The 22,972-nt window shown below is 36.0% G+C and overlaps 3 protein-coding genes and 2 pseudogenes across 6 annotated transcripts in view; 4 read left to right on the top strand and 1 right to left on the bottom strand.

Annotated features, from left to right (window-relative positions):
* The window catches only part of LOC114759470 (chloroplastic group IIA intron splicing facilitator CRS1, chloroplastic), a 23,314-nt gene extending 342 nt beyond the window's left edge, over positions 1 to 22,972 (bottom strand). The window contains exons 1-9 of one of the 4 annotated variants that reach the window (XR_003741920.1): positions 22,074 to 22,972; positions 21,168 to 21,699; positions 19,712 to 19,842; positions 18,954 to 19,304; positions 18,716 to 18,872; positions 18,057 to 18,349; positions 17,864 to 17,923; positions 17,579 to 17,738; positions 12,301 to 12,326 (exon numbers count right to left, since the gene is read on the bottom strand). Coding sequence is in view for 1 of the 4 variants with exons in the window: in XM_028948647.1 (XP_028804480.1) it covers positions 17,688 to 17,738; positions 17,864 to 17,923; positions 18,057 to 18,349; positions 18,716 to 18,872; positions 18,954 to 19,304; positions 19,712 to 19,842; positions 21,168 to 21,699; positions 22,074 to 22,886 (2,388 nt within the window). In the remaining 3 variants the exon portion in view is untranslated. Of the gene's footprint in view, positions 1 to 12,300; positions 12,327 to 16,591; positions 16,676 to 17,576; positions 17,739 to 17,863; positions 17,924 to 18,056; positions 18,350 to 18,715; positions 18,873 to 18,953; positions 19,305 to 19,711; positions 19,843 to 21,167; positions 21,700 to 22,073 lie in introns of those variants that run through there. The other 3 variants (XR_003741919.1, XR_003741921.1, XM_028948647.1) reach the window with 3 other exon arrangements.
* LOC114759483 (LEAF RUST 10 DISEASE-RESISTANCE LOCUS RECEPTOR-LIKE PROTEIN KINASE-like 2.1) lies at positions 376 to 4,142 on the top strand (annotated as a pseudogene).
* Positions 818 to 12,495, top strand: LOC114759474 (LEAF RUST 10 DISEASE-RESISTANCE LOCUS RECEPTOR-LIKE PROTEIN KINASE-like 2.5). Its single transcript, XM_028948653.1, has 2 exons — positions 818 to 1,153; positions 11,128 to 12,495. The coding sequence occupies exon 2, from the start codon at positions 11,387 to 11,389 to the stop codon at positions 12,404 to 12,406; it is 1,020 nt and encodes a 339-aa protein (XP_028804486.1). The 5' UTR covers positions 818 to 1,153; positions 11,128 to 11,386; the 3' UTR covers positions 12,407 to 12,495.
* On the top strand, positions 6,760 to 10,612 carry LOC114759482 (LEAF RUST 10 DISEASE-RESISTANCE LOCUS RECEPTOR-LIKE PROTEIN KINASE-like 2.7). Its single transcript, XM_028948660.1, has 3 exons — positions 6,760 to 6,912; positions 7,596 to 8,289; positions 10,209 to 10,612. Exons 1-3 carry the CDS (start codon positions 6,760 to 6,762, stop codon positions 10,610 to 10,612), a joined length of 1,251 nt encoding a protein of 416 aa, XP_028804493.1.
* On the top strand, positions 13,264 to 16,752 carry LOC114759481 (LEAF RUST 10 DISEASE-RESISTANCE LOCUS RECEPTOR-LIKE PROTEIN KINASE-like 2.1; annotated as a pseudogene).

The raw sequence follows: 22,972 nt of genomic DNA, 5'->3' as shown, positions 1-22,972 counted from the left end.
TGTTGTTGCTCGTCCATGACGAAGCAAAAGTCAAACCCACTCAGCTGGTTGAAATTGAAAATGTTGTATATTTTGACTCGTGCATATAACACGTATTGACTAATTTTCTTTTCACATAGAAGACAAAATGGTATTTAAACTACTATAATACAGAGAGACTAAGGGCTGAAATTACCAGAAGTTGTTCTCTCTGATTACTGTGGTTTCTGGCAAGGGGAAATTCTTACTTGCTAGGTGACTTAAATTGGCCAATCACAAGCTGAATCCTTCCAATTTTCCAACTCATGAAAATTAATTCCATCTTCACTATCTGTTCAGGCCTTCTGTGCAATTGACGCCCAACCTCTGCCTCCCATCCTCGGTTTCTTTCTCAAGATGCAATTTCATTTCAGCCTCTGCCTTTTGTTTTTTATCATTTCGGCTGCCCTGTATCAAATTCCAATTTGCTTCTGTGCTGATTATGAGGCATCCTGCAGTTCTTCATTTGATTGTGCAAATCTCAAGAACCTTGACTATCCTTTCTGGGGATCGGAAAGGCCAGACTATTGTGGCCACCCAAAATTTGAACTAGATTGCGATGCTGGATATGCAGAAATCACCATCAAGTCCGAGAGCTATCGAGTTCTTGAAGTCAGTTATTCTGATTATAGTCTTAGAGTTGTGAGAACTGACTTCTGGAATAATACTTGTCCAACCTATTTGAGGAACAATTCCATAGATCTCACTCTCTTTAATTTTAGTTTGGACTCTCATGACCTGAGACTGTACTACGATTGTCCTTCCCCTCCGTTTTCTCTCCCGCATATCCGCCCCACTCAGTTTAATTGCAGTATAAATAGCACCAAAATAGTTGACTATTTCCTTCTGGAGGTCCGAGATATTGATGGGAACTCTGAAATCGAAGAAGCATGGGCCTGCAGATCTACCATCATTGTTCCAATTTTGGAGTCACAAGCCAGAATTTTAGAGGAAGATTCAAGTGTGGAAAATATGAAGACTGCTATTGATAAAGGCTTTAAATTGGTATGGCAGGCAAATCATTCTCCGTGCTCTGATTGTCGAAACTCTGGTGGGCAATGCGGTTATAACACAAGCTCAAGTGAATTCACTTGCTATTGCAAACACGGACCTGTTCCATCTGCATGTAGACCAAGTAAGTACCAGTGTTCTAGTAATTCATACCAATCTATGAAGTGCACAGATACACAATAAAGAATTGCTACACGACAAAACATGTAATGTTGTGTAATTTGAAGAGTTGTCTCCGCACAAGTCTGTTTTTGACGTACTGCTACTTCATAGATTGAAGTTTCAGCAATTAATGACTTCTGTGAACATAGATTGATGAACATGCCCTGAGTTTCAATGGATTATTTCAGATAATACTGGCTTATTCGTATCCTCGTCAGTTACTGCTTTTAGATAGTTACAGACTTTGCCCACATGTCCCCTGCTCTTTTCTGCAGATAGGACCTTGATAGCCTTTAGCCAGGAAGCCATGCCAAAGGGAAAACATAGTTTAGTTTATATATAACTCCATACATAGTTGATTCATATTCCTCAGGAACGATTCCTGACTTCTGCAACAACCATCTGATTGTGGTTCATCTCCAGGAAAAGCTAGAAAAAACCGCTTTGGTTTTTCTCTTCGGTTTACGTGGACACTGGCGCTAATGAGACATGTTTGAGCCAAATTACGATGAAACTCAACCTACATGTTTCTCCTTGATGGGCTTAATCTACTTAATTTTCATGCACACCAACTTCATCTTAGAAAATATAAGAAGTCCTGTTTAGAGTATTTGCTGGCGGTAGATAGACATTATTAGGTAAGTGCCAGGCTATCATGGGTTGTTCACATCAGTTTTAAAATATGGGCAACCTTCTTTGACCCCAAGTAAACTTACATAACTACATTTAGGTCCTATTTCCTCATGATTCAACAATTGTCATTTTTCATTTGAGAATATTCATTCTCAAGTCATATCCGTCTAATTCCACTTCTCACTCCTTAGGATCTGAAAACATTCCAATTCCGATCCCGTGCATATAATTCATACCAATCTACGAAGCACATCATGATAAGATGTAATCTCATTTAGTGTGAAGGATATTTCACTCACTTTCATTGTGTTGGCACTTGGCATATACGTCTTTAATTAATTTTTGAAAAAATATCAGAAAAATACGTTTAAAATTTCAAAATCCAAAATCAGGAATAACTATAAAAATGTGTTGTCATTTATTTTTCAAATGTTATCATTTGTTATTAAAATGAAGTAAACAAGATTAAGTTAAAATTTGGAAATTCAAAGATATTTTGTTGGGATTTTTCCTAACCTTTTTGTTTCAAGAGTTATCATATTGTAATTATGCTTAGTTGTAACCTCTCTCTCTATTTTTTTTTTTTGGGTTTATTCTAAACAACCTGATAATTCCATTTTTTTTATTTGGAATTATTATATAACTACCTCCAGATTCTAATTCTTAATATAAGAACTAGTTGTAAATTCAATTTGGTCCTAAATATAATGATTGTACATGTTAAAGGGTTTTCATTAAATGGTAATTTTATAATGCACATGATTAATGAGGATATTTTATGAAAAACAATACTCATTTATTACAAATAACTAGTCTAACTAATTTTCTTAATATTCACAAATTAATTATTTAAATCTTATATTAAGAAGCAGGATATTAGTTTCTTGATTTCGAAAGATATCATGATAGACTCTCCTTAGCCCTATGGATCTACATGTAAATGATTATGTCCGTCACTTGTAAATTCCAAAATCACTCTGTCAATTTAAGGCTGAACAGAGTTCTAATTGCAGGATCAGCTGAGAACCTGGGTTGGCGACTTGCTATAGGTAATAAAGAGAGCAACTTTGATTTTAATAGCTTCCGCAATTAATATTTCAAAGATTTTAAGAAGTTATGTTCTACAAATGCAGCCATTTCAGCAGGTGTAGGTGGACTTGCTCTAATCTCGATTTCGATGATTTATATATTCAAAGCGAGAAGAGCAAATCATGATCACAATCTTCAATCCTTCATGAGAAACTTGGGCTCTCTGGCACCAAAGAAATACAGTTATTCAGAAGTGAAAAGAATGGAAAAAATCATTTTCAGACAAATTGGGCGAAGGAGGGTATGGTGTTGTATACAAAGCAAGCCTACCTGATGATCGTCCTGTCGCAGTTAAAGTAACAAGGGAATCTAAGGGAAGTGGAGGAGAATTTATAAATGAAGTTGCAAGTATCAGCAGAACCTCCCATATCAACATAGTCACTCTCCTGGGATTTTGTTATGAAAGGAACAAAAGAGTGTTAATCTATGAATACCTGTCAAACGGTTCCTTGGATAATTTCATCTATCAAAGAGGATCTCCAAATGCTTTCTGTACTTTGGAGTGGAAGGTATTGTACCAGGTTGCTATTGGCATTGCTCGTGGGCTTGAGTACTTGCATCAGGGTTGTAACACGAGAATTTTGCATCTTGATATCAAACCCCAAAACATTCTCTTGGATGATGAATTTTTCCCAAAAATATGTGATTTTGGATTGGCTAAATTATGTCAAAAGAAAGAGAGTACTGTATCAATACTAGGCACACGAGGAACAATAGGGTTCATTGCACCAGAAATATTCAGTAGAGCATTTGGTGGTATTTCTCACAAAGCAGACGTTTATAGCTATGGCATGTTGGCCCTTGAAATGGTTGGAGGAAGGAAGAACTACGACAGTGGAGGATCACAGACCGATGAGCTGTATTTTCCAGATTGGATTTATAAGGATCTTGAACATGGAAAGCATCCGGCTAGTTCTTTAGTAATCACAAAGGAAGATGATGAGGTGGTAAGGAAGATGACTTTAGTGAGTCTATGGTGTGTTCAAACAAATCCATCAGATAGACCAGCTATGAGTAAAGTGGTAGAAATGTTAGGAGGACCCCTTCAATCCTTAACAGTTCCTCGAAAGCCATCCCTTGAATATCCTACAAAATCACCCGTTATACAATTGTCAAATGGATCATCCGAAGAAATGATTCCAACAAATTCAATAATCAGTAGCGCATATACTCTACGAACTGCTGAGGACAATTCAACTTTGAATTGTCTTGGTAGAATTCATAGATAATTTCCATCAACTGCTTCCCTTTCTATTTGTTCATAAATATAAGCAGCATTGTCTAAATGACTTCCAACTGTTCTATTTTTCGTCTTGAAAACTTTTGCAGCTAACTCGCTAATATATACTTGGTCAATTAATGATTCAAGTTGCATTTTCTATGTTCCGTCCTTTCACTCATGAGTCCTACATCTGCTTTCGTATGTAGGATGCCTTCAAATATAAATCCCTTTTTCTTTTTCTTTTTTTTGGTGACTAAATCCCTTTTTCTAAAGACACTGCCTCCTTATTATATTAAGGCGATAGCAGGCCAAACTATGGTTTGGAGACCCAAACCATGGTTTGGAAAAAAAAACAACCCAAACAAGCACAAATTATCTGAAACTATGGTTTTGGAAGAAGTGAATCCATTCTGCTTCTGGTTCAAATTGGAGAGTATGATTGTATCTATTAGAATAAATATCAACAATAATATGACTTTAACACCCCTTAATTAATTTTTTATAAACATATTTAATCTTATATCTTATAAATAAATATACACATATTAATTATTTATTAATTACATCATTTTATATGTTGGTAAAAAATATATTATTAATAATTTTATTCCTTCAAATTAAATATATCATACAATCAATGTTTTATATAATTATCATATTAACTTATTTTTTTAATAATTTGTACATGTAAAAAGTATTTATGACAACAACTATCCAAACACTCTCACTGCTCAGAATCACTTTTTCACAAAATCTATTTTTTCCAGAATCTATTCTCCAAAAGCTATTCTCCAAACCATAATTTGGTTTCATCCAAACACTCCCTAAGAGTATCTAGTTAGAGTAATAAAAGAAGTACATGTACAAGTATTTATTGAATTTAGATACTCCTCCGGTCCTTAATATAGGACTCAATTCTTGAATTGATTTTGGTCCTAAATATAAAACTCATTTATCATATTTATCAATTTTCTCTAAATTACCCCTATAGATACTCCCTCAACCATAATCAAGTAGAAGAAGGAGATAGGGTATTAAGAAAAATGATTATGGTGTTTTAGGAAAAATGTGTCACTGTTCTTATAATTAACTAACTTACCTAACTTCCTTAATTTAATCAAATTAGTTAAATGGGTCTTATATTAAGGACAAGAAGAGTACTTTATACCAAAATCTAGACGCTTTAAATACAATCATGACCTTCAGGCTTAGTACGGATGCTGAGAATTGTCGTACAAATCTGAGGGCTATTGATCCTCGTGTAAATGTTGACCCCAAACTCTTGGATCAGTCACCTACAATATTTAATAATAACATTTTCTGTGTAATAAATAAAATATTCTAAATCAGAATTCCTAGCCTTTATGATGTAATATGCAGACCAAATTTTTTAAAAAAATTTATTTAGTGATTCAACAATAGATGCAGTTAGATAGTTCGATTATTAAATTTTTCCTCAAAAAATTCTGCTGCTTAGACTTTAATAGTATATTTGAGCAATGGGTTCTATCACAGTTGATTCCAGATATTGAAAATTTTCCTCTTTGTAGGACTCAAACAGTAATTAATTCGAGATACTTACTCGCAAAAATGTGCTATACATTGATGCTTGTAGAAGTTTTCCTATTTCTTGTCCCCCAAAATTTGCAGACAAATTAAACATCTAGAGTGGTGGTGCAACCCTTGTACCCTTGTGAGAGTGGTGGTGGGACAATATGATGTAATCTAGAGCTTCACCCAGAATTCATTAAACATCTTAAGAAATTTGTGCGGACAATTAGCAACTCTGAAGCCACCGCAATTAAGGTTCATGGATGGACTTTTTTAAAAAAAAAAATTGATGACCATACAAGATTTCAGAATGAAATCCTCTAACAGATTTTTCACCTAGTTTGCGTGTTCTATTTGCCCTGTCTTTGAGCAGGTCCTTGAAAGTCACCTAGGAAACTTCTATTCAACCGTATATTTTTATTTCTTTTGAATTCGAAAATCCAAGATCATCGTGTGCATGACGCAATATATATGCTAAAACATGCTTCTTTGTTCCATCCAAATTGGCTACTGGGTACGAATTACGAGAAACTATCCATGGCTTCAAGCTACAAATCAAAAAGACAAAATTCTAATTCATTAGCTTATAAAACGCAGCTTCATCATCTTGTCCTTAATATAAAAATTAAATAACTAAATTGATAAGATTAAAAAAATTAGTTAAAATTACGTTATTTGTAACAAAATATATGCTGACTTTTCTAAATCACATTCTCTATTAAATAACTAAATTGATAAGATTAAAAAAATTAGTTAAAATTACGTTATTTGTAACAAAATATATGCTGACTTTTCTAAATCACATTCTCTAATCATGCGTATTAGAACTATCTCTTGATGAAATTCTTTGTAATAAATAGGGATATGTTAGAGAAAAATTATAAGTTTGAGAGACAACATCAATAAAAGTCTTATATTTAGAATTAAATTCAACTTTTAATTTAGCTTTTATATTAAAAACCGGAACTAGTATATTCTTTCCAGGATTCATAGTTTAATCCCACCGTGAAACCACTCCTTAATCCATTCTCCATGCTCTTTCTTTTGGTTCCTTTGTTGATATCTGCCGGATAATGATCGGTATGCAGAGTGTCCAAGTAGCTCTTTTAGCTGCGGAAGCATACAAAAACTCACTTATTCCTTTTGGGGAGGAGAAAGAGCAAATCATTGTGGTCTTCCTGATTTCCGGCTCACTTGCGAAGCCAATATCCCAATATTACAATACGGTCCCTCAAATATCAGCTTCTTCAATTGGACTGGACTTCACAGACTCTTATAGTGGCTAGGGATGATCATTTTGACACTATTTGTACAACTGATTACAAAAACAACATATTTGATCAAATCAAACGGCCTTAAGGCTGTGCCTCTTTCCAATGCCGTTTAATGCCTCAGCCTGGGTTGTATTTATGTTGTTGCAGAAGTGCTATTATTATGCTGATATAAGAAGCAAACCTTGGTCAAGCTGCAGCTGCTAAACTGTCTTAATCAAAACCTAGTCCATCGCTTCTAATACGAAAAGAAATATGGATAAATTACCAGAGAAACACTCTATAAAGCCTGGATTAATGAAGTGGATAAATAAATAAATAAATGGCCTTAGAATTTTGGACATGGCCAAGTATGCAATAAGTAAAACCTTTGAATCTTATGCAGCAGTGAGAGTTTGACTTTCGTTGGTTAGGAAATTGACCTGAAAGCAAGTGATAAACCGTTAAGAGTTTACCAGGTCAAATTTCCATTCCCTCCCTTGCCATCATAAATCATTCCTTATGGTTGAATATGTCACTCACTTTCACCCAAACAGGAATTCTTCTCTCTCTCTCTGCAATTCATTTCTTCGTCAATGTCTTCCTTCTTCACCTCCCGGTTTCTTCTTTCATGTATAACCCTTTCATTATTCCTTCAGAGTCCTTCGTATTCGATCACGTACGGTAATTATACAGCTTGCAGTACTCTATACAATTGCGGGAACATTAAAAACGTTGGGTTTCCTTTCTGGGGACAGGGCCGTCCAGAAGGTTGTGGCTATCCTGAATTGTATCTTCATTGTTCCGCAGGTTCGACCTTCATAACTATCCGAAGTGTCTCATACCTGGTTTTGAATGCCGATCCCGACCAACATATTATGACAATCGCTAGATTCGACTACGGCCAAAACTTATGCCCAAATCAGCTTCTCAACACAAGCCTTGACCCTCAGTTGTTTGAAAACGTGCCTGAAACAAAAAATCTCACCCTTTTTTATGGTTGTCCGCCGTCAATCCCTTTAGTAAACCCCCTACGATTTATTTGTCCCAAAGATTGGTTTGATCATTCATATGGCTATGTACTGCCGGATAACGTTCCTGAAATTTCTGTGTTGTGCTCTACAAGCGTGGTTGTTCCTGTTAAAGCTCCTACGTCATTGGCTGATCTCCGGGTTTTAAGCATAGTGCAAAGGATGCTTAATGATGGATTTGAGATAAAATGGATACCTGGAATTGTAGAGTGTGATGAGTGTCAGAAAAGAGGGGGAGTCTGTGGCTATGATTGGGGTTCCAATAAGACTACCTGCTATAACAGAAGAGGCAACTCAACGCCTCAGCCTCAGGGAACTTCAGGTACGTAACATGATGCCAACCGCGTTTTTTTTTTTTTTGGTAACTGATGAATCTTTCCCTTTTCCTATCTGCTATATTTGAGTTTTTATTAAATCCATGAATAATTGCAAATAAATCTTTCATTTCTGATATGTTATTATCTGTAAATAGTAGTATCTTTTTTTTCCCCCTCTTTGTAACAAGGCAAAATGTTATAACGAAAGTAAAATGAGAGCTCTACAAAGTAGAAAAAGAAACAAGACAATGAGTAAGCCAAAAAAAGAGGGAATTGCTTAAAGTTCAGTTTTGTTTCTCACATGGCTGATACTCACTAGCTGCAAGGTCTTTCTATCTTCGCTTTCTTTTGAATTGTGGACTTAGTTTTCTGTTAAAAAAAAAAAAAAAGGAATTGTGGACTCAGTTTTGGTATATTTTAATGAGTTAAGGCGTAAATATTTCCCAAAACTTTTCACTTACGAACTTTGGGTGCCCAGAAGCTTTTTTGGACACAAATTTGTTTGGGAAGTTTAAAATCATAATAATGTTATCCCTTATTATTAAAAATATTAATAGTTAATATCACTATTTTGATAGTCAACATTAACTTTTGAATGGTATGGGCCAATATTACTATAATTTTAAATTTTCAAGACAAAATGTATCCAAAAAAGCTTTTGGGTGACCCATGCTCTTGAGTAACACTTTAACCCCATTTTAATTTCCACGTCATTTTTCTGCTACTCTTGCTGTGTTCAATCCCCAAGCAGAGTCTCTGACTATTTTAGTTTGTTGTCATTATCATGTTTCCATCATAATTTTTAATTTATTGGATTACATGCATTTTGTATACAATCTATCAACTTTGCCCCTTTTTACTGACTTATTGTCTAGATAAGGCATACGGATTAAAATATTGTTACAATGCTATCAACGAATTAGTCCTCGTTACTCTTTCAATAGAATATTGCTAACAAAGCTTGTTTCTTTCATCACAATCATCCTTCTTTAAGCTTCATTTAATTTACTTTCTCAACATTTCTGGAATTCCTGGCAAAGTCACCAGAGGGGGTTAACCCCATCTGGTTGCATGAATCATATATTCGGAACATAGAATCCTTGTGCAAAAGAATGGAGAAGCCAATAAAAATTTTCCAAAATGCTAATTTTGTATAGCAGTATATGGGAATGTTCAATCCGGCCCTATGCTATTCCACAGTTTCCTTTTCTTTTTGTATATTTAATTAGTCAGTTAAGACTCTGTCCAAATTATTTGTTTAATAAAAGTAAAGGTCAATCTAGTTTAATTTGTTTATGTGCATGATGCAAAGTGTGTGGCTTGCATTATCTATCCGAATTGGCAGTTTGATTAAAATTCAGAGGAAACTTCAAAATAATGTGCACTTTTTCTTCGTTTTCAGAACCATACATATCTGCATGCTAGATGAAAATGACGAAATTCTAATTCATTATACAACGCAGATTCATCAATCTCATCTCATATTCTTTTCACGCTGCATCTTGTTCTTCTCAATTATCTCATAGTTTGTTTCCAACATGAAACCACCCCTCAATCCATCCTCTATGTTCTTCCTTTTGGTTCCTTTGTTGATCTCTATCCATATTCCAACATCTCTTGGTGCGGATGATGATCAGTATACAAACTGTTCAAGTAGCTCTTTTATCTGCGGAAGCGTCCAAAACCTCACTTATCCATTTTGGGGAGGAGAAAGAGCAAATTCTTGTGGTCTTCCTGATTTCAACCTCACTTGCGAAGCCAATATCCCAAAAATTACCATACGGTCCCTCAAATACCAGATTCTTCATTTGGAATGGACTACGCAGACTCTTGTAGTGGCTAGGGATGATTATTTTGACACTATATATCTGTCAAACTGATTACAAAAACAACACATTTGATCAAACACCGTTCAAGTATGTAGATGATGGGCTTACTAATGTGACCTTTGTCTACGATTGTCCTAGTTCTCCTCCCTTTCTGTCAAATAGTCAAGATACAAACTGCAAGGGAGCCGACGATGATACAAATATAACAGTCTACTACCTTCCCGGACCATGGTATTTCAGTGATTGCGAAAGTGTTATTATGCCGATATATGAAGCGAACTTTGGTCGAGTTCAAGCTGCTATACAAGATGTATTACGAGATGAGTTTGGGTTGCAATGGATGGTAAATACCGAGGATTGCAACACATGCTCTCAATCTGGTGGCCAGTGCGGCTATGATGGACAATTCTCCTGCTTTTGCAAAGATGGACCCCAAAAGACTTCATGTCCTGGTAAAACGTCAGGTATAGAACCATGGATATGGGACATGTCCCTGTGATAAATGTTTGATGCAGAACATAATTTATATCTGCATTTTCTAGTATACATGCCCTGTTATCAAGTATCAACCCTGTTGATTCTTCTTCCTTTTAACACTATACAAGCCAAATACGACGGGTCTGCTATTGCTTTGCAAGAGAATTAAACTTTTAATGATGTTTTAGAGTGTGCGTGTGTGTGTAGAGAGAGAGTGAGAAAGAGATAGAACACTTCAGCTTCCCGGCAATTTGCCAGAATCAAGCCCCGTTAAGGTTTTCACATTTTCCCTGCTAATAACATTCTTTTTCTTCATTTAAATGTATTTGTTTCACATTCTTGTGTGTCTCTGAAAAGTGCACATCTTTATAAGATAATTCCACGAGTAAATATTGTAGCTACGATGGTTTAACAGGATAAGAAACATCTCTGCTACCGCAGAATAAATGTAATGTGATATAATGTGAAATTTGTAATGATTTTCTGCTGATCAAGCAAGTAGTAATTATTTGTTCGAAATCAATGTTCTACTTGCAGGATCAACTGAGAAGCTGGGTTTGCGAGTTTCTACAGGTAATAAACATAGTAACGCTCTCGTTTTGATTGCTCCCACGACTAACATTTCAAAGATTTGAAGTTATTATGTTTTACAAATGCAGGCATTTCAACAGGAGTTGGTGGACTTGCTCTAATCTCAATTTTGATTATTTATATTTGCAAGAAGCGTTTCAGAATAGAAAATGGGAAATTATTCATAGAGAGAAGAGCATATCATGATCACAATCTTAAATCCTTCATGAGAAACTATGGCTCTTTGGCACCAAGGCAATATAGTTACTCAGAAGTGAAAAGAATGACAAAATCATTTTCAGACAAATTGGGCGAAGGAGGGTATGGTGTTGTATACAAAGCCAGCCTACCTGATGGTCGTCCAGCGGCAGTTAAAGTAATAAGGGAATCTAAAGGAAGTGGAGAAGAATTTATAAATGAAGTTGCAAGCATCAGCAGAACCTCCCACGTCAACATAGTCACTCTCCTGGGATTTTGTTATGAAAGGAACAAAAGAGTACTAATCTATGAATACCTGTCAAACTGTTCCTTGGATAATTTCATCTATCAAAGAGGATCTCCAAATGCTTTCTGTACTTTGGAGTGGAAGGTATTGTACCAAGTTGCTATTGGCATTGCTCGTGGACTGGAGTACTTGCATAGGGGTTGTAACACGAGAATTTTGCATCTTGATATCAAACCCCAAAACATTCTCTTAGATAAAAAATTTTTTCCAAAAATATCTGATTTTGGATTGGCTAAATTATGTCAAAAGAAGGAGAGTATTGTGTCAATACTAGGCACAAGAGGAACAATAGGGTTCATTGCACCAGAAATATTCAGTAGAGCATTTGGTGGTGTTTCCCACAAAGCACATGTTTATAGCTATGGCATGTTGGTCCTTGAAATGGTTGGAGGAAGGAAGAACTACGACAGTGGAGGATCACAAACTGATGAGCAGTATTTTCCAGATTGGATTTATAAGGATCTTGAACATGGTAAGCATCCGGCTAGTTCTTTAGTAATCACAGAGGAAGATGATGAAGTGGTAAGGAAGATGACTTTAGTGAGTCTATGGTGTGTTCAAACAAATCCATCAGATAGACCAGCTATGAGTAAAGTGGTAGAAATGTTAGAAGGACCCCTTCAATCCTTAATGGTTCCTCCAAAGCCATCCCTTGAATATCCTACAAAATTATCAGCAGTTATACAATTGTCAAATGCATCTTCCGAAGACATGATTCATACAGTTTCAATAAGCAGTTGACTTGTATACTCTACCTACTGCCAAAGACAATTTAACTTCGAATTGTCTCGGAAGATTCATGGATAATTGCCAACTATTGCTTTCCTTTCTGTTTGTTCATACAAATATGAGGGTCAATGACCCTTGAATAAACATGGATACAAATATTTCAAAATTTTACGTATGCGCAATTAATCCAAGCTCAGGCGCCTGAAGGACGATCCGGTGGAATTTTTCAGTGTTGTTGCTTGTCCATGATGAAGCAAAAGTTAAACCCGCTCAGCTAGTTGAAATTGAAAATGTTATATATTTTGACTGGTGCATATAATGCGTATTGACTAATTTTTTTCACATAAAAGACAAAATGATATTTAAAATATTATAATACAGAGATAGTGAGAGAGCAAGCAAGGGCTGAAATTAGAAAACCTATTGGCAACACGTACGTTGTACTCATTCCCTCTAATAATAAGGTCCAGAATTTCCTCTCTCTGATTACTGTAGTTGCTGGCAAGGGGAAATTCTTACTTGCTAGGTGACTTAAATTAGCCAATCACAAGCTGAATCCTTCCAATTTTCCAACTCATGAGAATTAATTCCATCTTCACTATCTGTTTAGATCTACTGTGCAATTGAAGCCCCACCTCTGCCTCCCATCCTGGGTTTCTTTCTCAAGATGCAACTTCATTTCAGCCTCTGCGTTTTGTTTTTTATCATTTCGACTACCCTGTATCAAATTCCAATTTGCTTCTGTGCTGATTATGAGGCATCCTGCAGTTCTTCATTTGATTGTGCAAATCTCAAGAACCTTGACTATCCTTTCTGGGGATGGGAAAGGCCAGACTATTGTGGCCACCCAAAATTTGAACTAGATTGCGATGGTGAATATGGAGAAATCACCATCAAGTCCGAGAGCTATCGAGTCCTTGAAGTCAGTTATTCTGATTATAGTCTTAGTATTGTGAGAACTGACTTCTGGAATAATACTTGTCCAACCTATTTGAGCAACAATTCCATAGATCTCAATTTCTTTATAGTTTGGACTCTCATGACCTGACACTGTACTACGATTGTCCTTCCCCTCCATTTTCTCTCCCGTATATCCGCCCCACTCAGTTTAATTGCAGTATAAATAGCACCGAAATAGTTGACTATTTCCTTCTGGAGGTCCGAGATATTGATGGGAACTCTGAAATCGAAGAAACATGGGCCTGCAGATCTACCATCATTGTTCCAATTTTGGAGTCACAAGCCAGAATTTTAGAGGAAGATTCAGGTGTGGAAAATATGAAGACTGCTATTGATAAAGGCTTTAAATTGGTATGGCAGGCAAATCATTCTCCGTGCTCTGATTGTCAAAACTCTGGTGGGCAATGCGGTTATAACACAAGCTCAAGTGAATTCACTTGCTATTGCAAACACGGACCTGTTCCATCTGCATGTAGACCAAGTAAGTACCAGTGTTCTAGTAATTCATACCAATCTATGAAGTGCACAGATACACAATAAAGAATTGCTACACGACAAATCATGTAATGTTGTGTAATTTGAAGAGTTGTCTCCGCACAAGTCTGTTTTTGACGTACTGCTACTTCATAGATTGAAGTTTCAGCAGTTAATGACTTCTGTGAACATAGATTGATGAACATGCCTTGAGTTTCAATGGGTTATTTCAGATAATACTGGCTTATTCATATCCTCGTCAGTTATTGCTTTTAGATAGTTACAGACTTTGCCCACATGTCCCCTGCTCTTTTCTGCAGATAGGACCTTGATAGCCTTTAGCCAAGAAGCCATGCCAAAGGGAAAACATAGTTTAGTTTATATATAACTCCATACATAGTTGATTCATATTCCTCAAGAACGATTCCTGACTTCTGCAACAACCATCTGATTGTGGTTCATCTCTAGGAAAAGCTAGAAAAAACCGCTTTGGTTTTTCTCTTCGGTTTACGTGGACACTGGCACTAATGAGACATGTTTATGCCAAATTATAATGAAACTCAACCTACATGTTTCTCCTTGATTGGCTTAATTTACTTAATTTTCATACACACCAACTTCATCTTAGAAAATATAAGAAGTCCTGTTTAGAGTATTTGCTGGCGGTAGATAGACATTATTTGGTAAGTGCCAGGCTATCATTGGTTGTTCACATTAGTTTTAAAATATGGGCAACCTTCTTTGACCCCAAGTCAACTTACATAACTATATTTAGGTCCTATTTCCTCATGATTAAACAATTGTCATTTTTCATTTGAGAATATTCATTCTCAAGTCATATCCGTCTAATTCCACTTCTCACTCCTTAGGATCTGAAAACTTTCCAATTCCGATCCCATGGATATAATTCATACCAATCTACGAAGCACATCGTGATAAAATATAATATCATTTAGTGTGAAGGATATTTCACTCACTTTCATTGTATTAGCACTTGGCATATACGCCTTTAATTAATTTTTGAAACAATATCAGCAAAATACCTTTAAAATTTCAAAATCCAAAATCAGAAATAACTACAAAAATGTGTTATCATTTATTTTTTTAAATGTTGTAATTTGTTATTAAAATGAAATAAACAAGATTAAGTTAAAATTTTGAAATTCAAAGATATTTTGTTGGGATTTTTCCTAATGTTTTTGTTTCAAGAGTTATCATATTGTAATTATGCTCAGTTGTAACCTCTCTCTTTGTTTTTTTTTTTTTTGGGTTTATTCTAAACAACCTGATAACTCCATTTTTTATTTGGAATTATTATATAACTACCTCCAGATTCTGATTCTTAATATAAGAGCTAGTTGTAAATTCAATTTGGTCCTAAATATAATGATTGTACATGTTAAAGGGTTTTTATTAAATGGTAATTTTATAATGCACATGATTAATAAGGATATTTTATGAAAAACAACACTCATTTATTATAAATAACTAGCCTAACTAATTTTCTTAATATTCACAAATTAATTATCTAAATCTTATATTAAGAAGCAGGATATTAGTTTCTTGATTTCGAAAGATATCATGATAGACTCTCCTTAGCCCTATGGGTCTACATATAAACGATTATGTCCGTCACTTGTAAATTCCAAAATCACTCTGTCAATTTAAGGCTAAACAGAGTTCTAATTGCAGGATGAACTGAGAAGCTGGGTTGGCGACTTGCTATAGGTAATAAAGAGAGCAACTTCGATTTTAATAGCTTCCGCAATTAATATTTCAAAGATTTTAAGAAGTTATGTTCTACAAATGCAGCCATTTCAGCAGGTGTAGGTGGACTTGCTCTAATCTCGATTTTGATGATTTATATATTCAAAGCGAGAAGAGCAAATCATGATCACAATCTTCAATCCTTCATGAGAAACTGGGGCTCTCTGGCACCAAAGAAATACAGTTATTCAGAAGTGAAAAGAATGACAAAATCATTTTCAAACAAATTGGGCGAAGGAGGGTATGGTGTTGTATACAAAGCAAGCCTACCTGATGGTCGTCCTGTCGCAGTTAAAGTAACAAGGGAATCTAAAGGAAGTGGAGGAGAACTTATAAATGAAGTTGCAAGTATCAGCAGAACCTCCCATATCAACATAGTCACTCTCCTGGGATTTTGTTATGAAAGGAACAAGAGTGTTAATCTATGAATACCTGTCAAACGGTTCCTTGGATAATTTCATCTATCAAAGGGGATCTCCAAATGCTTTCTGTACTTTGCAGTGGAAGGTATTGTACCAGGTTGCTATTGGCATTGCTCGTGGGCTTGAGTACTTGCATCGGGGTTGTAACACGAGAATTTTGCACCTTGATATCAAACCCCAAAACATTCTCTTGGATGAAGAATTTTCCCCAAAAATATCTGATTTTGGATTGGCTAAATTATGTCAAAAGAGAGTACTGTATCAATACTAGGCACAAGAGGAACAATAGGGTTCATTGCACCAGAAATATTCAGTAGAGCATTTGGTGGTGTTTCTCACAAAGCAGACATTTATAGCTATGGCATTTTGGTCCTTGAAATGGTTGGAGGAAGGAAGAACTATGACAGTGGAGGATCACAGACCGATGAGCTGTATTTTCCAGATTGGATTTATAAGGATCTTGAACATGGAAAGCATCCGGCTAGTTCTTTAGTAATCACAGAGGAAGATGATGAGGTGGTAAGGAAGATGACTTTAGTGAGTCTATGGTGTGTTCAAACAAATCCATCAGATAGACCAGCTATGAGTAAAGTGGTAGAAATGTTAGGAGGACCCCTTCAATCCTTAACAGTTCCTCGAAAGCCATCCCTTGAATATCCTACAAAATCACCCGTTATACAATTGTCAAATGGATCATCCGAAGAAATGATTCAAACAAATTCAATAATCAGATAGCGCATATACTCTACGAACTGCTGAGGACAATTCAACTTTGAATTGTATTGGTAGAATTCATAGATAATTTCCATCAACTGCTTCCCTTTCTATTTGTTCATAAATATAAGCAGCATTGTCTAAATGATTTCCAACTGTTCTATTTTTCGTCTTGAAAACTTTTGCAGCTAACTCGCTAATATATACTTGGTCAATTAATGATTTAAGTTGCATTTTCTATGTTCCGTCCTTTCACTCATTAGTCCTACATCTGCTTTCGTATGCAGGATGCCTTCAAATATAAATCCCTTTTTCTAAAGACACTGCATCCTTGTTATATTAGAGTATCTAGTTAGAGTAATAAAAGAAGTACATGTACAAGTATTTATTGAATTTAGATACTTTATATCAAATCTAGACGCTTTAAATACAATCATGACATTCAGGCTTAGCATGGATGCTGAGAATTGTCGTACAAATATGAGGGCTATTGATCCTCGTGTAAATGTTGACCCCTAACTCTTGGATCAGTCACCTACAATATTTAATAATAATATTTTCTGTGTAATAAATAAAATATTTTAAATCAGAATTCCAAGTCTTTATGATGTAACATGCAGACTAAATTTTTTAAAAAAAATTTATTTAGTGATTAACAATAGATGCGGTTAGATATTTCGATTATTAATTTTTTCCTCAAAAAATTCTGTTGCTTAGACTTACACTCTGGCTAGATTTTTCATCTCTTAATAGTATATTTGAGCAGTGGATTCTATCACAGTTGATTCCAGATATTGAATTTTTCCTCTTTGTAGGACTCAAACAGTGATTAATTCAAGATACTCACTCGCAAAAATATGCTATACACTGATGCTTGGAGAAATTTTCCTATTTCTTGTCCCCCAGAATTTGCAGACAAATTAAGAGCAAACCAGTGGGATGTGTAAATTTGTATATTAATTTTCTTTATGCCTCTGCTCAACTTCCTTTCTCTGCTGGAGATCTGCCTGCAAAATTCAAGTTGAAGTCAAGTTTTCTTGTCAAACAGAAAGAACAACTACACATATTTAAGATTTATTAATTTTGTTAACATGATCTAATTTCAAGCAAAAACAGAAAACCTTGTATTTACCAGTTTGAGCTTCAAATCTGCGATTCTCTGCTGTCTTTGATGTGCAAAAAACTTCAATGACTGAGAATAATAAGTAAATCAGACCCACTGGGAGAAGTGAATACAAGCAGAAGCAAATACATAGAAAGAAATGTTTACAGTTGTCTCTAGAAACTAGGAGAATGCTAGAAGCACAAGGGAAAAAATCACTTACTCCAATTCTCTGCATTTCAATAGATCTACGCAATGCTTCTCTTTTCGTTAGAAGATTTTTTGTCCCCCTTTCTGAAGGCCGTCTATAGTTTTTTCCACGGTAAATAATTATTGCATGGCCTTCTTTTAATTTATCAACAGAAACTAGAACCCCACCACTTTCTGCCTCGAGAGATATTGCTGTGTTGATGACCTGCCCAAACACTCTCTGCATTGTAATGATCTTTACTACTTCTCTGTGCTTCCAGTGCTGATGTATGCCCTCCAATACACCATCAAAGATCCCACGCCTGCCTGCAGTCACCGTTTAATAGAATTTCTAAGGGCCAGAAAAAATAAAAACAAAGATATTTCCAACAATAAAAGACTTCATGGAGAAGCTGTAACAAAAAACTGCATCAGTAACTGTACTTTGCAATTGTAGCCACATCAGGATATGCCCGTTTGGATGTTTCAATGAGGGCTGCTGGCTCACAAGCAAGTGAAATAATATATATTTGTCTTTATTTGTCTTCTATAACCCATTTGACAAAAAGCAGACTTTGATATATATAATCGCTACTCTGGATTAGATTGGGGGGGGGGGGGGGCGAAAACAGCACAGAGAGGGGAAGAGCAGCCTATAAAGGAAACAAAATGTGAGAAGTACAATTTATTTACCAAGCACTAAGCAACTGCGCATCTTCAGTCCTATCTTCTGGAAACATTGTCTCTCTTCCTCTGTCATTATTTCCAGGTCTGAGTCCTTCTCAGAAGGTGTAAAAGCAGCATTTAACTTTGATAATTCCTTTGTTGAGTTCTCTATTTTCTTATTAAGCTGCAGAGTCGACAAAGATAGTTCACAAAATATTTGTATAATTCCAACTTAAAATGAAAAAGACGATAGGTCGTGTCATACTATGAATAGTTGGCGCTCTCCCCTTTTCAATTCCCTCTCCAATCTGACTATTTCAGCTTCCAGTTGAACATTTACATCTTCATGGACGTTTTTGGCATACCAAATCGTTCTTTGGATTTTCTTGAACTCTGATAAGGTACCACTTGTACTAGTGTTCTGCTGTGGTTCATCAATTGGTGAAAAAGCCTCAACTGCTTTCAGCCGTGAAACTTCTTCGTGAAGTTGACAGCCGTTAAGCTCTTCTTCTCTCTTTTCCACCAAAGCTGTAACTCTTCTAGGAAGGAAGTCCTTGCCCCTATAAAGTATTATATAAAACTTATTACGCAGCAACAGGGTTCCTCCTGTAAGACGCTGCATTGCAGATAACAATGTTAAGAAAACTTATTCCAACATACATGAACCAGAACCAACACATTGAACATGCATACGAGCTATGGAGGAGCATTTTACAGTTCGACAACAAGAAAGTTTAGCTTGGTTTTCAGTTACAAGATTCAAAGTGAAACCATTATACGCCCAACCATGATTGGCTTTGATATTCACATTCCAGTCTCATAAATTGCCCAACAGCACGTGAGAAGGCTAATTTGCAAGTGAGGACAGCGAAAGTGTCAAGCTCTACCTTGAAGGTTGGTGAGAATAATTCATTTAATTCAATCCAAAGAGTCAAGCTTTAATATACAGAAGGACAGAACGACTAAAACTTGGAATGTCTTGGTCACAGATGCAGATCACAAAAAAACTTCTATGCAACTTACCTTCAGCTCACTGGCCATTTTTTCATTGTCAGTATTAAGAACTCCATACTTCACAGCAATTTTTGCTATAAGGCTCTTTTCCCACAACTTCAAAATTGCAGAAGCCAAGCCCTGTAGTCTTCTGTTCCTACCTTCATAAAATAGAGAAGCATTATTCATTAACCTTATTTATGCAATGATAAGCAAGAAAGGAGGTACCCCACATACACTTCTGGCTAGGCTTCGGATCAATTAATAACCAACCAATTAAAAGAACAATTTATAACCAACCAATCAAAATTTTCTATCAATAAAAATATTGATTAGATTCACTGTTCTTTCCCCAGCAGAAGCAGTTAGATACTGTTACATGGACTCCTTCACCTTGCCATGGTATAAGTAACTTAATTTCCATTAAGGTTTTCAATTTGTAACAGTATCTAATTTCCATTTAATTAAGTTTTTAACTAAGGTTTTCAATTTGTAACTGAGTTTATTCAGGTGTGAATTTGAAATGACACGAAAAGTCATAGATTTAGAACTAGAAACAAACTTAAGTAACTAATTCTTATGCAGTGAAGTGAAATGAATATATCTCAGGCCAAAAAAAAAAAAACGCATGAATATATCTTTGTATTTGATCTCCATATAGCAACAAACTCAAAAATTAATCTGGCTGGATGGCTCCTGAATCTGATGCTTCTAAACACAATACATTATGATGTCCTATGCACTAAAAAATAAATTTACTAACTTGGAAAAAATTAGGTTACTAAAGAATTGATCTACTTAAATTTACTTTTAAGCTTTTCAGAATGTATATACACATGATATTAACAAATTACTAGCTTATACAACAGATATCCACATATAAAACAAACCGATGCAAACACCAAAAATATGAATATGTGTAGGTGGCCGTGCCTGTGCTAATACAAAGTGACTCTATAGCCTGTGGCCTGTAACGCAATACTTCTCTAGAGAATAACATATTCTGGCCTGAAGTCTGAACAAGAAAGAGGTAGCTAACTCATGAATTTCTAATTTATAACATCAAACAAAACCCGTGGCATTTTCCGCAAGGTTTCTGCTGGGGGGGAAAAAAACAACAATAGCTGAGAGAATTACATTCAAATTTCAAACTAGGGTATGTTAGTATACTATGAGGCATTACTATTATTAACTATCATAGGCTTGAAACAGAATTCCATAAGAGATATGGGCAGACAATAAGTAATGCACAAAAATAAAACTACCCCAGAATAAAAAGATAAGACATTTCTTCTTTAAGCTAGGTCATACTAGTAAATGTCCCGCATAGATTGCATAAAATCGTCAAATCCAGAAAGAAAGAGAAAATGTTACATATTATCATTTCTCAGGTTAAAAAAATAGGGGGGAAAAAAAGAGCCTAGAATGCAAACAAATAAAGAAATAATAAAAGTAAGCGGATAGATTACATCAAGCGGGAGAGTACCAAGAACAAAATGGACCGGCAAAGGGTGAGCAAGCCTCCTAAAGTACGTAAGTTCATTATCCGTCAGTTTTGAATTAGCATAAGGTGGAGAAAGCCTAAATGGAGGCTCAAATCCAGGAACCACTTCTGGAAGTAAGTCACCATCTACTGGAAGTGGCTTGTGCATCCACCAATCAATGAAGCGGGGTCCTAAGCCATCCAGTAACCTATCAGTTTCCCTCTCATACAAGGATCCAGTCACAGTTTGGCAATTCACATCTTCTTCGTTATGGATATCAGTTACTGCAAAGTCTCCACTACCAGCTTTCCACCTCAACATGTCATGAGCACCACTTTGATGGAAGTCAAACTCGTAAAGATTGTCCTTGGTTTCTGACTGCAACAAATTGATTCCGTGATGGTTTGCGTTTTGAATGTGATAGTATCTTGTATAAATCTTTCCTGAAACTTTAGGAGTGATCTGATGATTTTGGCCTCGGTAAATGACAAGCGTATCTTTCTTACTCCCGACAACCAAGCCTCCAGTCTTAAACTATTCACATAGGAAATAAGGACAAACACATCGGATAAGTAAACTAGAAACAGATGTATGATCTACAAGTCAAAGGAATATATGACATGATATCGTTTCTCGCCATTAGACATCTCGGATTAGTTCAATTTTGTCTTTCACCTCTAAAACTCAGTTAAATAAATCAGGTTACTATTGTAAGATTTTAAAGACGAGGAATTACCCTGACGATTCCCATCTCCGCAGTTCATTCAAGGTACGCAGCACATATTGATCCTTAAATTCAGTTCAATATGGCCGCATGTTCACATAGAACTAAAACATATTTTAAAAACCAACTTTTGAAACGTATCGCTTCGAAAATGCAAATAGAGAACATTATTCACAAGCCTAACCTCGACAATTTCTCGAGCTCTATCCATATTCCGGCACAATGGGATATCAAATTTAACCATGGCAAGCTCACTTCTAGTCCAAATGCGTTTAATTTCATCAACAACAGCTTGAGTAACACCAGCTTTCTTAACCTTCACCCAAGTTCTCACTCTAGCAGCATCAGTTCTTAATCTCCTTAGCAATGCCTTATCAAGAGTCAAATCCGCAGTAGTCACGGCCTTCTCCTTTTTCGTCCTCCGAAACTGAATCCTCTCATCTTTCTCCCATGGCATCCTACCCCGAGTTCCGAAATCGCCGTCTTTTTCGAATTGTTCTAAAGTATCCTCAATTTCAGCTTGCGCAGGACCCATCTGCGTATCAGTTGAGTAATTCTGACCCTTCTGAAGTTTTTCAATGCCTTGGACAATTTTCTTCATAGCCTTCTTCCCTCTGACGCCACTTTCCTTCGCAGTCAAAGCCTTGTCAGATTGTTCCACCTCGCTCTTATTGAATCTCTTCTTGGCATTGGGCTTAGAAAGGTCAAGAACTTCATGAGGCTCAACAAGCAGAGGACCCTTCATCCACGGAGGCGTGGGGGCTTTGATGGGAGCACCAGGATGGGACTTAGACTCAGGCGAGACAGGGGAATTCGGGTTCTCTGCCGAGGCAATTGGGAAAAGGCTGAAAGGGTGATTTTTGACGGTGTTTTTGGGAGGAGGCTGGGGAGAAAAGGATGTAGTGGTGGAAGAATATGGGAATGAGAGGGAGTAAAATGTGATGTTAGGATTACCAGATAGCTGAGGAAGAAGAGAAAGGAAGATCATGGCAGGCATGAATAAGACGTGAGCGTTCTTTGCCTGTTTCGCGCGCAGAACCGAAGACGAAGATGGGACTATGGCTGATACTTCCAGCTCTTATC

This window comes from Neltuma alba, unplaced genomic scaffold, assembly GCF_004799145.2.
Source record: "Neltuma alba isolate B1F8T4 unplaced genomic scaffold, ASM479914v2 tig00010855_pilon, whole genome shotgun sequence".
In the NCBI taxonomy this organism is placed as follows: Eukaryota; Viridiplantae; Streptophyta; class Magnoliopsida; order Fabales; family Fabaceae; genus Neltuma; species Neltuma alba.
Note: the sequence above shows the minus strand (reverse complement) of the source record. Positions and strands in the feature narration are given on the sequence as shown.

Excerpts from the sequence above, each read along its gene's own strand:
- LOC114759474 (XM_028948653.1), top strand. The coding sequence starts at position 11,387 with ATGAGAAACTATGGCTCTTTGGCACCAAGGCAATATAGTTACTCAGAA.
- LOC114759482 (XM_028948660.1), top strand. The coding sequence starts at position 6,760 with ATGATCGGTATGCAGAGTGTCCAAGTAGCTCTTTTAGCTGCGGAAGCA. Across the intron at positions 6,913-7,595 it reads TATCCCAATATTACAATACG|AGTCCTTCGTATTCGATCAC; the intron begins GTCCCTCAAATA and ends TTATTCCTTCAG. Across the intron at positions 8,290-10,208 it reads TCAGCCTCAGGGAACTTCAG|ATGATGGGCTTACTAATGTG; the intron begins GTACGTAACATG and ends TCAAGTATGTAG.